At 39.1% G+C, this 13,177-nt stretch overlaps 1 protein-coding gene across 4 annotated transcripts; it reads left to right on the forward strand.

Annotated features, from left to right (window-relative positions):
• The first annotated feature begins 525 nt into the window (after window positions 1–525).
• DCUN1D2 (defective in cullin neddylation 1 domain containing 2) lies at window positions 526–9,930 on the forward strand. Of its 4 annotated transcripts, none has more exons than XM_053455239.1 (8): window positions 597–629; window positions 2,442–2,482; window positions 3,217–3,433; window positions 6,075–6,243; window positions 7,665–7,795; window positions 8,345–8,427; window positions 8,663–8,759; window positions 9,400–9,930. In XM_053455239.1, exons 3-8 carry the CDS (start codon window positions 3,259–3,261, stop codon window positions 9,477–9,479), a joined length of 735 nt encoding a protein of 244 aa, XP_053311214.1. In that variant the 5' UTR covers window positions 597–629; window positions 2,442–2,482; window positions 3,217–3,258; the 3' UTR covers window positions 9,480–9,930. The 4 variants fall into 4 exon arrangements, with proteins under 4 accessions (XP_053311211.1, XP_053311214.1, XP_053311213.1 ...); XM_053455238.1 differs by lacking the exon at window positions 597–629 and adding an exon at window positions 796–1,372; XM_053455236.1 differs by lacking the exon at window positions 2,442–2,482 and having other exon boundaries at window positions 526–629.
• Window positions 9,931–13,177: the final 3,247 nt, after the last annotated feature.

Raw genomic sequence — 13,177 nt, forward strand, 5'->3', positions numbered from 1 at the left:
TCTTGCATTTAGAACTCCATTAAGCTCATTCGCGAATCGTCAATAAACCGCGCCGCGCATGAGTGATGCGAACAACAACAGTCAGGCCACTGAAGTGGGCGTGGCTATAGTGTTAGCCTGGAAGCCATAAATAAATGTTTAGCGAATACATTATGGGAAATGTATAGAGTACATGACGCACAAAATACCATGTTTGCGTATACACACTGGGCTGTGTTCACAGAAAATTAATTCTGCAGCAAAGCTGTAAATGCAGCGCCACTGGCGGGTGTATTCGCCGGGTTTCCAGGTTAACATTAAACTTTTTGTTTGCGATTTACTCTTTATAAACGTGGCCTAAAATGCTCCTCGCATTTCACAGACTGCAAAATTAAAAGATGAAAGGGCGATATCCGATTCAAATATGGCGATGAAATACTTTGTAAACTTAGGGCCTTTCAGCCTTGCTCCACCCACGTCCTCAGGTGGCTTTCTAGAAGCGTTCTCCGTCTTGCACCCGGGGGACTACAACTCCCGGCACCCCCCGCTATACCAGAGGCCTGTGATGGGAGGGGTAAATGTTTGGCACTGCGCATGCGCGGCCGCCACCTCTGAACTGTGAAGTTGTGCGACCCGTTGGTGATAAAATGGTAGGTGTGGGATGGGGGCAAGAGGGGCTGCAGTTGAAGGGTAATAAGAGCCCGCTTAGGGGATGCACATTGTCATACGAATGAGCTGCCGCCTGTGTCTGTACGCAGGAGGAAGGTCACCAGCCGGACAGGGGGCTCATATACACCCGGTGGGGAGGAGGAGCCAAACTTTACCTGCTGCTCACATACCTAGGAGACCCCCTCTTGGGGTACATTGGGCTCCCTATTATCATGGCCTCTCCTGTCCTTTACGGGCAGCCTCCTCCAAGGTGTAACAAAAGCACTCTCTCATATTCGGCCTAAATCAGGTGTCCTGTGTACAGCCCACTCCAATGCTTTCGTTCCCTGCTGTGACTATAGGAAGAATGGCTTTCCTAGTTCTAGCCTCCAATCTTTGCGGATCAGATGAATGAGAAGCAGAGGTGGCAAGTTTCTGCCTGTCAAAGTGGAGGGGAAAGTTTGTCTGGCAAGTTGCTGTGGGCTGGACTCTGCTTCACCCCCAGAGGGGTGCTGACACACGCCAGGCGCTCCGCACACTGACAGCAGAAGGGGGGAGTTGCTGGTATTTTGAGAGCTGTTACACACAGCACACGCTTTGCCTTTTTTGGGCTCCGCTTTAGGTGTGTAGATACGATAGCCGTGCTGGGGGTTCAGGCTCTGACATCTCCCGAGCTGGTTTATTCCCGTGACATGTGACGTGCTTTGCTTTCAAGGATCCCAACCGGATAGGAAAGGAGCTGAAGGTGAGGCTTATTTCGGCCGGGAGGGTTTCCTTCACACTGGGTTACTGTGTGGTGCTTGAGCGCTCAATAGCCCTACTTATACGTGTGGTTTTATTTGCGATCCATAGCTTGTTTTGACTTGATAACTAGTTCAGGCTATTTTTGTCCAGTCATTCCACCCAGTGCAAGCCACTCCTCTTCCCAAATCCCGGTAGCCAGACGAGGTGGTCATGTTTGCTCGTTCAGCGTCTCCCTTTTTGACACTACCTATTCCATCTTGTTTTGATCAGATCCACGTTTTTAAGCTTTGCGTAAATACTGATGGGTATTGTCGCACCCCATTCACACATTCTTCATGTACCATTCTTTGTCCAGACATTCCAGCAGTCAAGCCTTTGGTTTTGTTATGAAACTTGCTTAGTTATTACAGCTTTTGTCTGTGTCTGATCAGCCCTGTTTTTCCAGAATGCGAACGTTTCCATGGAGATTTTTGTGGCATCCAAAAAGACGTTTGAGTATTCTGTTGCAGCATTACTTGACATAGTTGAGTATACAACACATTTTACAGTTGAATGTCTACAAAAACATATAGAAAAACAACACAACTACCAGGCAGGTGGCCTCATGGAATATCCGCTTCCCTCTCTTTGTATGTTCAAGTTAGAAGAGTTACAAAAGTATCGATGGGTTTGTCCTCCAAAGGGTTGGTTTACTATAAAGTTGCAGTTTGAACCCCCATCACGTCACTCTTTATTACGGAAGGATACGTTTCTCTAACAAAAAGGGTTGTGCTGTCCTTGGATAATGATGGAAGGCGACTTGGAAGACAGCTCACTGGTTTATACATTGTGCAGGGCCCATTAAACTCACTGGGGTTCGTAATGTATAATGAAGCCAATACATGGAAAACACAACTTTTCCTTTAGTGAATAAACCCCAGGGTTTTATTAGGGATATATAGTGTAATCAAGGAGTAAAAAACTAAAACTCTCACATTAGTGGAACAACCCCCCCAATATTGATCAAGAATTTACTAAGAAAAAGGAGTTTTGGTAAAATAAAAAAAACTTTTCTTTTTTTTTCATTTTAGAAGAATAGAAACACCAGCCTGTTGCAGCCATAAATTGTCCGGTAGGAAGCGACTACATTATCTTTCAGCGCTCTTGTGACTTTTGATTAAATAAGGGTTTAGCCGATAAACAGAACAATCTTGTAGATAAATGTTTTTACCCCGAAAATGTTACAACTGAAGTTATCTGAAAACAAGCGTTCTTCTCATACTGTAATAATAATAAAAAAAATAAAAAAACATCTAACATTAGGCAAATGTAAGCACACGATATATTATGCATTCATTTTTTTTATTTATTTTTTTATAAATATTGTTTTTTTCCAGATGGGCAAGTTTTTTGTTTTGTTTTTTGGATGATTTTTTATTAATATTCACAGGATATTAGACCAATATTTAATCATTCTGTTTCCAAAAAGTGCTGTCTTACCGTTTCAATGTTTTTTTTCTTTGTATTCCTTATATTTGTCTCATTACCTTGCCAATTACAAAATGTATAGAGGTGGAAACAAATGCATGTTTACAATTGAAATAACCTCTAAGCTGGCATTGAAATTCATGGTGCTAGGGGACCTACTTGTTACCATTTGGTTCTCATGCCTCACATTCTGCTTTATATATACGGTAATAGCAAAGTGTAGATATCCTTTGAGCTTGCAGGAGGGAACTTGAAGAACAAAGCTCTTGTTGCATTATGATGTGAAGTATACGCACGGAGATCTAATTTTGTGTAATTAATAATAATAATACACGAGTACAATATTGAAACATCTGCTGCTTCTCTTGCATCCTAAAGCATAAACTTAAGTCGTCGCAGAAGGACAAGGTGCGTCAGTTTATGGCATTTACCCAAGCTGGAGAAAGGACTGCAATATACTGTTTAACACAGAATGACTGGAAACTAGAACTGGCCACAGACAACTACTTCCAGAACACAACCTTGTACTGCAAAGACTCAATGAAAAGTACGGTAGACAAAAAGAAACTAGAGCAGTTATATAACCGGTACAAAGGTAAGAAATTGATTTTAACTGTCAGCTGTAATAGAACTTGGTGACACACATACATAAACATTTATGTGGCATAGGCACGGATGTATTTGACTTTCAGGATTGGCATTGCAGGTATCTTTCTGCACAAGCACCAAGTAACAAAGAGTCCGAGCGTTTACTGTGTTCAATTTTTTTTATTTGTATTGTAGGTGGGTTTGTTTTCTCATATTGAATATGGGTTACTTCATATAAATTAACTGTTGGGTGCCAGCTGGCTCCGCAAGCCAGTCCAACTTTTTCCAAACAGGACTGGTCCTACTCAGGCCTGTCTGCTAGGGAGGCAGCTGTGCACAGTTGAAATCTTTTGAATATTGGCCAAAAAGTCCAAAAGAAGGCTAGTAGATCATTCGTAATTTCTTTTCTATCTGTCCTCCTAAGAGACGGCAGTTGTCGAGCCAAAGAGCCTAAATCTGTTTATTTTACATGGTTAATCAAATAACCTATGTATGTATAACATACTGTAACTTATCTTAAGTGTATTGAATTAATTGTATCAAATTGTATACTCATTTGGGGTATTTTGCTATAAGACTAGCCATGTTTACAGATCCAAGAAAAGTAATTCTCAAGAAATTGTATAAGTAATGTTGTTAGAGGGAACAGTGAAATAATGTCTCAGATTAAAATATTTACCCCATTGGACTAAAATGCGCATAGCTGTATAAAATAATTAAAATGGAATTCAGTGCTTATCAGCGTTTTGTTGACCACACTGTATAGAGGAAGGTTATTCACCAATGTGACTTGATAATTCATGTTAAGGAAAATATATACCGGTATTGCCTTGGGGAAATATATTAAGACACAGCTTGCAACGAGTCCTTTGTTGCCATATATGTTGCCAGTTTCAATGCAAAATAATTGAAGAACTCCTAAGAGTTGAAGCTGGCAGTAAATGGGCACCAAGTCCAGGGGAGACTAATTACAAGTTCAGCTTAGTAGCTCAGCCCAGGCTGCTGTCAATGTGGAGTAAACCTAGAATAACACAAACGTCGGTGATTGCGAAATTTATTTATTATTTATATCTGGTTTGACTTAAATTTAACTTAAACATTAAATGTAAGTTTATCAAGTTTAAGTTGACAGGAAGAGACTTATAAAAAGTTCCATAGCAATGCTACAAATATTTCTATATCTTCCATATTTCCTACAGTCAGCCTTTCGCAATAAACATTGTAGAGCTGACCCGATCACTGATATATATATAGTTAGTACTCCGCAAATGTTTTAGGCAGTTATGCGCTAAGAATGGTTTCAAAAATGTTTATAGTTTGAATTTTGTCAAATGATAAAAATAAAGTGAGTGAACAGAAGAAAAATCTATGTAGTGTACGATTAAACAATTATACCAAACAGGTGCTAATGATCATCAATTTAATATGGAGGTTGCTAAACATTAACATTAACTGAAACAGAAACAGCTGTGTAGGAGGAATAAAACTGGGTGCGGAACAGCCATACTCACTAACAAGGTGAGGTTGCTGTAGACCATTTAATGTCAAAATTCATATGCCATGACAAGAGTGAACACAGAAACAAAACAAGGTATTTATACCGCATCACCAAGGTCTTTCCCAGGCAGACAAGGCGTTCCAGTTGCTCTGTCCCAGCTCTTTTGAAGAAGCACAAGGAAAAGGGCACTGTTAAGGGCTATAAACACAGTGGTTGGCCAAGGAAACATAGTGCAGCGGATGAAAGATACATCATGCTTACTTCCCTTTGCAATCAGAAGATGTCCAGCAGCTCCATCAGCTCAGCATTGGCAGGAAACAGTGAGACCCGGGTACACACATCTAAGGAACTAAGGTGTAGAAAAACTGATGAGTCAACAAGTTAAAATATTTTGCTGTAGCAGAAGGCAGTTTGATTGCCGAAGGGCTGGAGAGCGGTACAGCGTTTTGAAGGCAACAGTGGAGCCTGGTGGGGGTTCCTTGCATGTTTGGAGCTGCAGTTCTGCAAATGGAGTTGGGGATGAAGAGGTACGGGCAGAAGTACAGGCAGATGATGATCCATCGTGCAATAGGCAGATGAATATCCATCGAAGAACAAGGAGTCCAGGAAGTGATGCTATGGCTTTTATGGAACCCTGATCTTAATATCAAGTCTGGGATTACATGAAAAGAGAGAGAAGCAACTGAGGCCACCTACATCCACAGAACTGTGGTTAGTTCTCCAAGATGTTTTGAACAGCCTACTGGGCACGTTCCTTCAAATACTGTGTGCAATTGTAATTGATGCTGGTTTGAAGGCAATGGGTGGTCACACCAAATATTGATTTGATTTAGATTTTTCTTCTGTTAACTCACGTTGCAATACGTCTATTTCTGAAAGCATCCTTTAAAGATTTTCTGCCTAGAACTGTTGCACAGTACTGTGTACATGTAAAACATATATTAATGGCAAACACACACACGTCGGTGATCTGGCCTGCTCTATAATGTTTATCATGAAAGGCTAAATGAAGGAAATATGGAAGCCGTGGAGATATATTTATACAGGTATATGAGTATCATGAGCGTTTTGAAAATCTTTTTTTCCTTTTTCTGTGAATTAGTCATTCAGATCTGTCTATGTCCGTGTGATTTTTATTTTCTGTTTAAAGACCCACAGGATGAAAATAAAATAGGCATTGATGGGATCCAGTTGTTTTGTGATGATTTACACCTGGACCCTGCCAGCACCAGTGTACTAGTAATTGCATGGAAGTTCAGAGCAGCTACACAATGTGAATTCAGCAAAAAGGAGTTTATAGATGGAATGACAGAACTTGGGTAAGAACACCTGTTTGGAGCCCGTGGTATACTGAAGATTCTGTGAGGTCCAGTAAAGTTTGCAGAAGAGTTGTGGTTTCAGCTCCCTCACTGCACTATTCATTATAAAGAGCCAACGATTTCAGCTTTCTCTTGCATGTTTCTCCAACAAGGGGTCAGTTGGCCCTGTATAATGCATAATTCAATGGATGAGTAAACTGAAGAAGTCTCAGGAGTTCAGTCATGCATTATATGGGGCCAGCAAGCAACTCTTGAATGGTAGCTCACTGAGATTGTATAGTGAAGTCAAACTGCAACTCTCCTACAAACGTTCTCTTCTTCACCATTTTTTTTTAATAAGATCTGATCTGCAATAAGTTACAATTTACACATTAAATGATCTCATAGCGGTAAAACTCCTCATTATGGGTGCAGGCTGACTTTTTTTTTTTTTTTTTTTTTTTCCTACCGATTCCAAATATCGAATGGTCCATTTAGCTTCATTCCTTGTTTATACGTTTCCCCAGACAGGCAATCTTTAGAGCGACAGGTGTTATGCATGAGAAGTTTGTGATGCAAACATTCACAATTCTCTTATTTTCATAACAACAAGTGGAATGCTTTTCTATAGTTCTCATTGTTTCCTAATTATATCTGAGTTTTTGTTGGCACACAATTTATTACTTTTAGAAGTAGGGATGCACCGAAATGAAAATTTAGGATTCACTTGGCTGAAACCGAAAATGACCCCCCACACCTTTTAAATAATAATAAAAAAATAATAGCCACACTTTTAATAAAAGTAAGTAACACACCAAAATTGGACAAAAAAAATTCAATACCGTTAATATTAAAATATATATATGATTGTTAATAGCAATCACACTTCTATCATGCCCAGGCATACCCAGATTCCAGCATGTCCTGGCTGACTTGGCATGATGGGAGTGTGATTGCTGTTATATAATATTGTTATTGTTTTTTCTGTCCAAATGGTGTTACTTACTTTTACTAAAAGTGTGGTTAACACCAAAATTGGACCAAAAAATTATTTATATAATTGGTAACGTCAATCACACTCCTATCATGCCCAGGCAGCCAGTACATGCTAGAACCTGGGCATGATAGGAGTGTGATTACAGGCTCCCTATGCCATGCTATCCCCCCACTTACACATCCATGCTATCACACACGCACTCATTCTCAAACATTCATTCCCTTAATCATGCATAATTGCTCATAAAAAAAATCCTCCAAATCTAATAATAAAAAATAGAATAAAAATGTTAGGGTACATGCAATGACACTACCTTATGCATTCATTATGGTACTGGATTGTTTTAAAAAATCTGAAGCGTCCCATGTCTTTGTGTGGTGTGTGCAGGGAAGTCACACACCTCTGTACATGTATCTAGAATGCATCACTGTTCTGTTTTTGGTAGGTGTGACAGCACGGACAAGTTAAGAGCTCAGTTACCACGGCTAGAACAAGAACTCAAGGATGCTCTGAAATTCAAAGACTTTTATCAGTTTACATTTAATTTTGCCAAAAACCCTGGCCAGAAAGGTCTAGGTAGGTGCAATGTGTATATGACACATATATCACACACTGGCTTGCTTTATGTCTGCATTTATTCTATTATCTTTTTTGGCCTTTTATTGAATCTGGGATTTTATGTGTAAGTGGCAATAATGTTGGTGTAAGTCAGGACCAGGCAACGTGGCGCTCTGATGCTGTTCAGCTACAGCTCTCTTGAATTTCAGCCAAGAGTAGCATCATGGGAGTTTCGGTCCAATAAGAGCTAGAATATATGAATGTTCTATATGTCCCCAGAAACTGTGCTTAGACCGTAATGAATAAGTGGTCTGTTTTACCCTTCTTCAGGGTACCTCTCATGTTATACTGTTTTTCTTTAACTATAAACGTTTTCCAAAGCTGAGGCTTATTTTTAAATAGGTGATTAGGTTGTTTCATTGGCGTGTCCCTGAATATACAATATTTACCAATTTAGTAAAAACATTCTAAGAAAACTTAGAAGTCATAAATAAGAAAAATCCTCCATGCAGTAGCTTTACCTATGTAAAGAAATCCGTTGTCTTCTACAACCTCTTTTTATTTCAGATTTGGATATGGCTATTGCATACTGGAATTTAGTATTATCAGGAAGATTCAAATTTCTAGAACTATGGAATACATTTTTGTTGGTAAGTACACATTGTTTGCTGTGCAGCCCTGATAAAAACTGATTCGTAGTCACTCTTCTGTCCCGTGTTAAGCAATGCAAGCACTTTATTGTCAAAGTATTACCAACAATCTGTCGGCTCACCCTCACCTCATGCATGTCTTATGTCTGCTCGGCGGCACTCTCTTAAGGGGCTAGCTTAGGCTCTTGACATGTTAATGCTGATTCACACATGATCTACTTCCCCCATGTTTTAGGAACATCATAAAAGGTCAATCCCAAAGGATACCTGGAACCTTCTACTGGATTTTGGAAACATGATTGCAGATGATATGTCCAACTACGACGAAGAAGGTACTGCGTTTTATGATGAATACTTTGCAAGCTCATATTTGGTTTGTGGAAGTATATTAATGAATGGAAATGTCTTTCCCAAATCATTCGATTGATTGGGTATTATATAAACGTGATCTCAGGGTGTACCCATCTTGGTAGGTTTCCAAGATCTCTGAATCATTAGCTTTCTGAAACTTGCATTTCTGGATGTGCATTGAGGAAATTGTTTGTGACTGTGGGTAGAGAGGTTGTTAACTAAATAGTGATTGAAAGAGAGCGCGTCATAGCTCCTTGACTTTATGAAGGGCCGACCTTCTCCTTCACAAAGCTTTTGAAAAGGCAGTAATGCCCTTTTTTTTCCTCCAGGCGTCAGTAAGACAATGCGTGCCTTACGGATGCCATTCATTTAGCCTGAGCAGTAATTCACAAGTGTTTGTTTACTGGTGCTGGTTGTATACCTGCGCAGGTATTGATATGTGCTTTTGGACACTCCCAATGCATTCTTTCTTAGACATATCGAAACACACTGCAGGGAAGAGGCAGACTGGAGGCGCTTGTTGGATCAGTAATAGAAGCACCAGTTTCTGTAGAAACAGTATTCTGTATAATAATAATTCCGTGTTTATGTAATGCTTAATGTTTTATTGTTTTCTTTCAGGAGCGTGGCCCGTTCTTATTGACGACTTTGTGGAGTATGCAAGACCATTGGTTACAGGTGGAAAACGCAAACTTCTTTAACCATAGACTTCTCAAATGGACTAGTGATGCTTCTGCCATTTCATTAGACAATGGAGACTATTTATTGGCCAATAACTGAGGAGACCCTGTGGCCTAGGCACCTGGATATAAGGGGACAAAGTCACACTCAGACGTTCTGCCTCAAAACATTCTGGTGGACAAGCTATATGGACAGCTTGCGAAGATGCCCAAAAGAGAGCACTGGCTGTTTGTAGGATGCTGGCTTCATATCTTATATTGGTTGTATCATATAGGATGTAGAAATTGCATGATTTTATACTTTGGCCATTTTATTAAAACAAACAAAACTATACAAAAAAGTAATTTAAAGAGCATGCCATTCAGTTTACAAGCCAGAATAAACACCAGCAGTTACTGAACAGCTGTATTATATTGTATCTATATAAAAAGCAGTATTTGTGGTATAAATTAAATCTCTAATGGAAACTTATATGGCATGTTGTATTTTTTATCACTAACTCTTGGCTACCGTTACAGTAATAATACCCAAAAGACCAGGTGATATTGGAAGTATGGGCTCGGAGCTAACCACAAGCTTTGTATAATCTCGAGTGTGGAAACCTGGTACACCAATTAGACTGTAAGCTCTTTGTAGCAGGGACTTGTTGTGGCTGTGTGTAAATTAACCCATTAAGTGCCAGATATTGTTTGTAACACAGTGGAAAAATAGTCCGTTGCACATTCTTCTGGTCAAAAAGGCTAAAAGAAATGATAGTTGCATAGTCTTAATGTACAATGACTTGCCTTGGATTTTTATTTTTTTTTAACTATTTAATTAAAATTGTTTTAATATTTTAAGGGATTAAATTTTTAATGCTTGCTGTTAAGGATTGGTTAAAAAGAACACTGGCATTAAATGTGGCTGACTTATATTGTAAGATGTAAGGCACATTATAAATATCAAGCTCATATATTTCAAACTTTTATTATTCACAAGTCTGTCATTTTAATTTCGTCACCCCATGCCCTTATTCATGTGCAGTAAAGTACTGTTGCTATTGTTTATGGTTTAGTCTATGACCATTTAAAAAAATCACATATTTTGTGAAATGATGGACAACATCCGTTAAGTACCTCACAAACTGGAATGGCCAAAAACAAATTAAATACATTCAGAATAAACAGTTTTTTTCTTTATTTTTATTTTTTAACAATGGTAGTGTAATGTATAATGCCCTATTAAATAGAACTTTAACAAATTTACTTTCAGTACACACAGCTTTTGTTTTTCAACATGATTAACGTGAGTTGGATCAAATCATGAGAAGCACTACTGTTGTATGTACATTCCTCCCTTTCAGTGAATGAATTGAAACTTAACCTGTGTCGGCCTTGTGCATGCACTGATTCTGGCCTTTCAGGTCGAGGGGGTTCCGCTGGTGTAAAGGTTTTTTAATATAAACTTTTTTAATATAAAGCTTTCCCTTGACGCAGTGCCTCGTCTGCATGTGAAGACATGGAAGCAGCATGCTCCAGTGATGGGGTGACCCATCGTTTGAAAAACCCTGGTGTAATTGGTATCTGATATGGTTCCTGTCTTTGCTTAAAAGGAAAAGTTAATTTCCCATAGACTGGTCTATAGAGGTTGCTAAACTTAAGAACACCAGCTCTTTTGGGCTATAGTTCCTATGATGTGCCTGTGATCCAGAGTGTTGCTCAAGCCTTAGAAACCGTGACCATTTTCTAAAACACCTTACAAAATCACAGGGAAGAATTTCTAAAATGCTATCCAGTCGTGTTCAACATTGTGTAGACAGGTTCTTCACCTGGCTAGTGTGCAATATGGTCTGATGTTGATGCACACACTTAGGGTTATGTATAAGGGTCTTGCAAGCACACCAAAGATACAATATCACAAATCATGTTTAAATGAGATTACCAGTCCTTATATATACAATTGACTTAAATGTTGTCGCAAAAAATACTGTCAAATTTCAATACTATTGTGACACCTTTATACGTACTATGGATCTCTAGCTAAGTTTCAAGATAAGGCAGTTGCTTTTGGCCTGTGTTGACCGTGCACATCTCAACACTGCATGGAAGCCATGGACCAGAGAACGTGATGGGCCAAAGATAATCAATAACGGGTATGTGACATTCTTAACAACATCCTATATATGTGTGTCCTGGAATAAAATGGTCAATATGTTGATATGTAGTAGCTGGTGAATCTTCTCACAGACTTTGCAATGGCAGCACCTGAGCTAACGAGAAGTCTTACCAAGTTGAGTAGCACTGCAACTCTGGGTTTAGGGACCATACACAGAGTGGGGAGGTGCAAATTTCAGTAGAGCGTAATATGCAACTATACAAACATTTGGATATTCATGTTGGTATTGACTATATGACATTTGAGGCCTCATGACAAATAAATAAACTCCCCTCACCCCCATATCATATATCTTCTGCCAGCAGGGGTCAATCTTTCTCTGTAAAATTGGATTAGGAAAATGTCAACATCACACTTTGACCGCGTTAACAGAATTATAAATTGATTTAATATTTGTTAAAACAAAAAAAAGTACACAATCACTGTCAATATTGAAGTTGCACCTGAGAGTGATATGTAAATAAAAACTCACACAAGATATGGGTTATCTGTAAAGAAAAAGACCTGTATTGGGGAGCGAGTTAGAGAAGACTTTAATGCGCCTCTTCACAGCCTGCATTATGCATAAATGAATTTGCCTGCATTTATGTTTATTTTACATGGTCTAGATTTGGTTTTGGAAATGCAATTCTAAGTGCCTAAACCATAGATATGCAGGCAATGTCTCTACCTAAGTTACTTGGTATCAAACAACAGACATATCTGTCTGTTCCATGCTATCTAGGGTCATGAGATACATGCCTAATGAACTATATATTATCAATAATATGGCTCTTGAATGAATCCTAGTTCATTCCGGCTTTTGTTCAATAAACTCAACAATTACCACGCATATAGTTCCAGAGCATTTTTTGTTTAATTTTAAAGGTGTCATTAGTAAAGACGGTTTTCATCACTTTTCTCGCTCAGCTTCGTGCCTTGTTTTACTATGTTCCTTGGGTGATTCAGATGCCTCCCATTACTGCGCCTGTTCTCTGTTGGACATGCTACTGGAGAAACTTACATTTCTGTATTTCTGTCATGTGGGATTACTGAATATATCGGAAACCATCACGTGATCCTTGTTAGTCTACAAGCATGCTTAGCATCCTTACTTTTACTTACCGTTCCAGTTTTAGGAATGGTTAATTCTAACTTTACTGTCTGAATTTTGCTACTTTGATATACTTTCTGTAAATTCCCTAACAGAAAGTTCTTTGGATTGGTGTTCATAGATCTGAGTATTGGTTCACAGTCTGGAAGTACAATCAAAGGAGCAAAATGATCATCCTGTCCAGGCCAATTTCAAACCAATTCACAATTCCTTGGACTCCAGTCCTGAACATACATCATTTATGTTCACAGGCCACAGCAAGCAGAGTTCCTGTCCCGGACCTCACACTTATGTGGATCCGTAGTGCTTATACGTATCACATCTCTCACTCACACTCGTGGTCTGTATCGTGGACCACTACAATGTTTCACATCATATCCCAGGGCTCAGCTTCCTCGGCACAGATCATAAGAGCACAGATAGAGCAGTACCCCTAAGAAAGAGAACAAAAGGACCCTAAAAAAGCTCCAT

The sequence above is a fragment of the Spea bombifrons genome, chromosome 2, assembly GCF_027358695.1.
Source record: "Spea bombifrons isolate aSpeBom1 chromosome 2, aSpeBom1.2.pri, whole genome shotgun sequence".
Classification (NCBI taxonomy): Eukaryota; Metazoa; Chordata; class Amphibia; order Anura; family Pelobatidae; genus Spea; species Spea bombifrons.

Excerpts from the sequence above, each read along its gene's own strand:
- DCUN1D2 (XM_053455236.1), top strand. The coding sequence starts at position 558 with ATGTTTGGCACTGCGCATGCGCGGCCGCCACCTCTGAACTGTGAAGTT. Across the intron at positions 3,434-6,074 it reads GTTATATAACCGGTACAAAG|ACCCACAGGATGAAAATAAA; the intron begins GTAAGAAATTGA and ends TTCTGTTTAAAG. Across the intron at positions 8,428-8,662 it reads TATGGAATACATTTTTGTTG|GAACATCATAAAAGGTCAAT; the intron begins GTAAGTACACAT and ends CCCATGTTTTAG.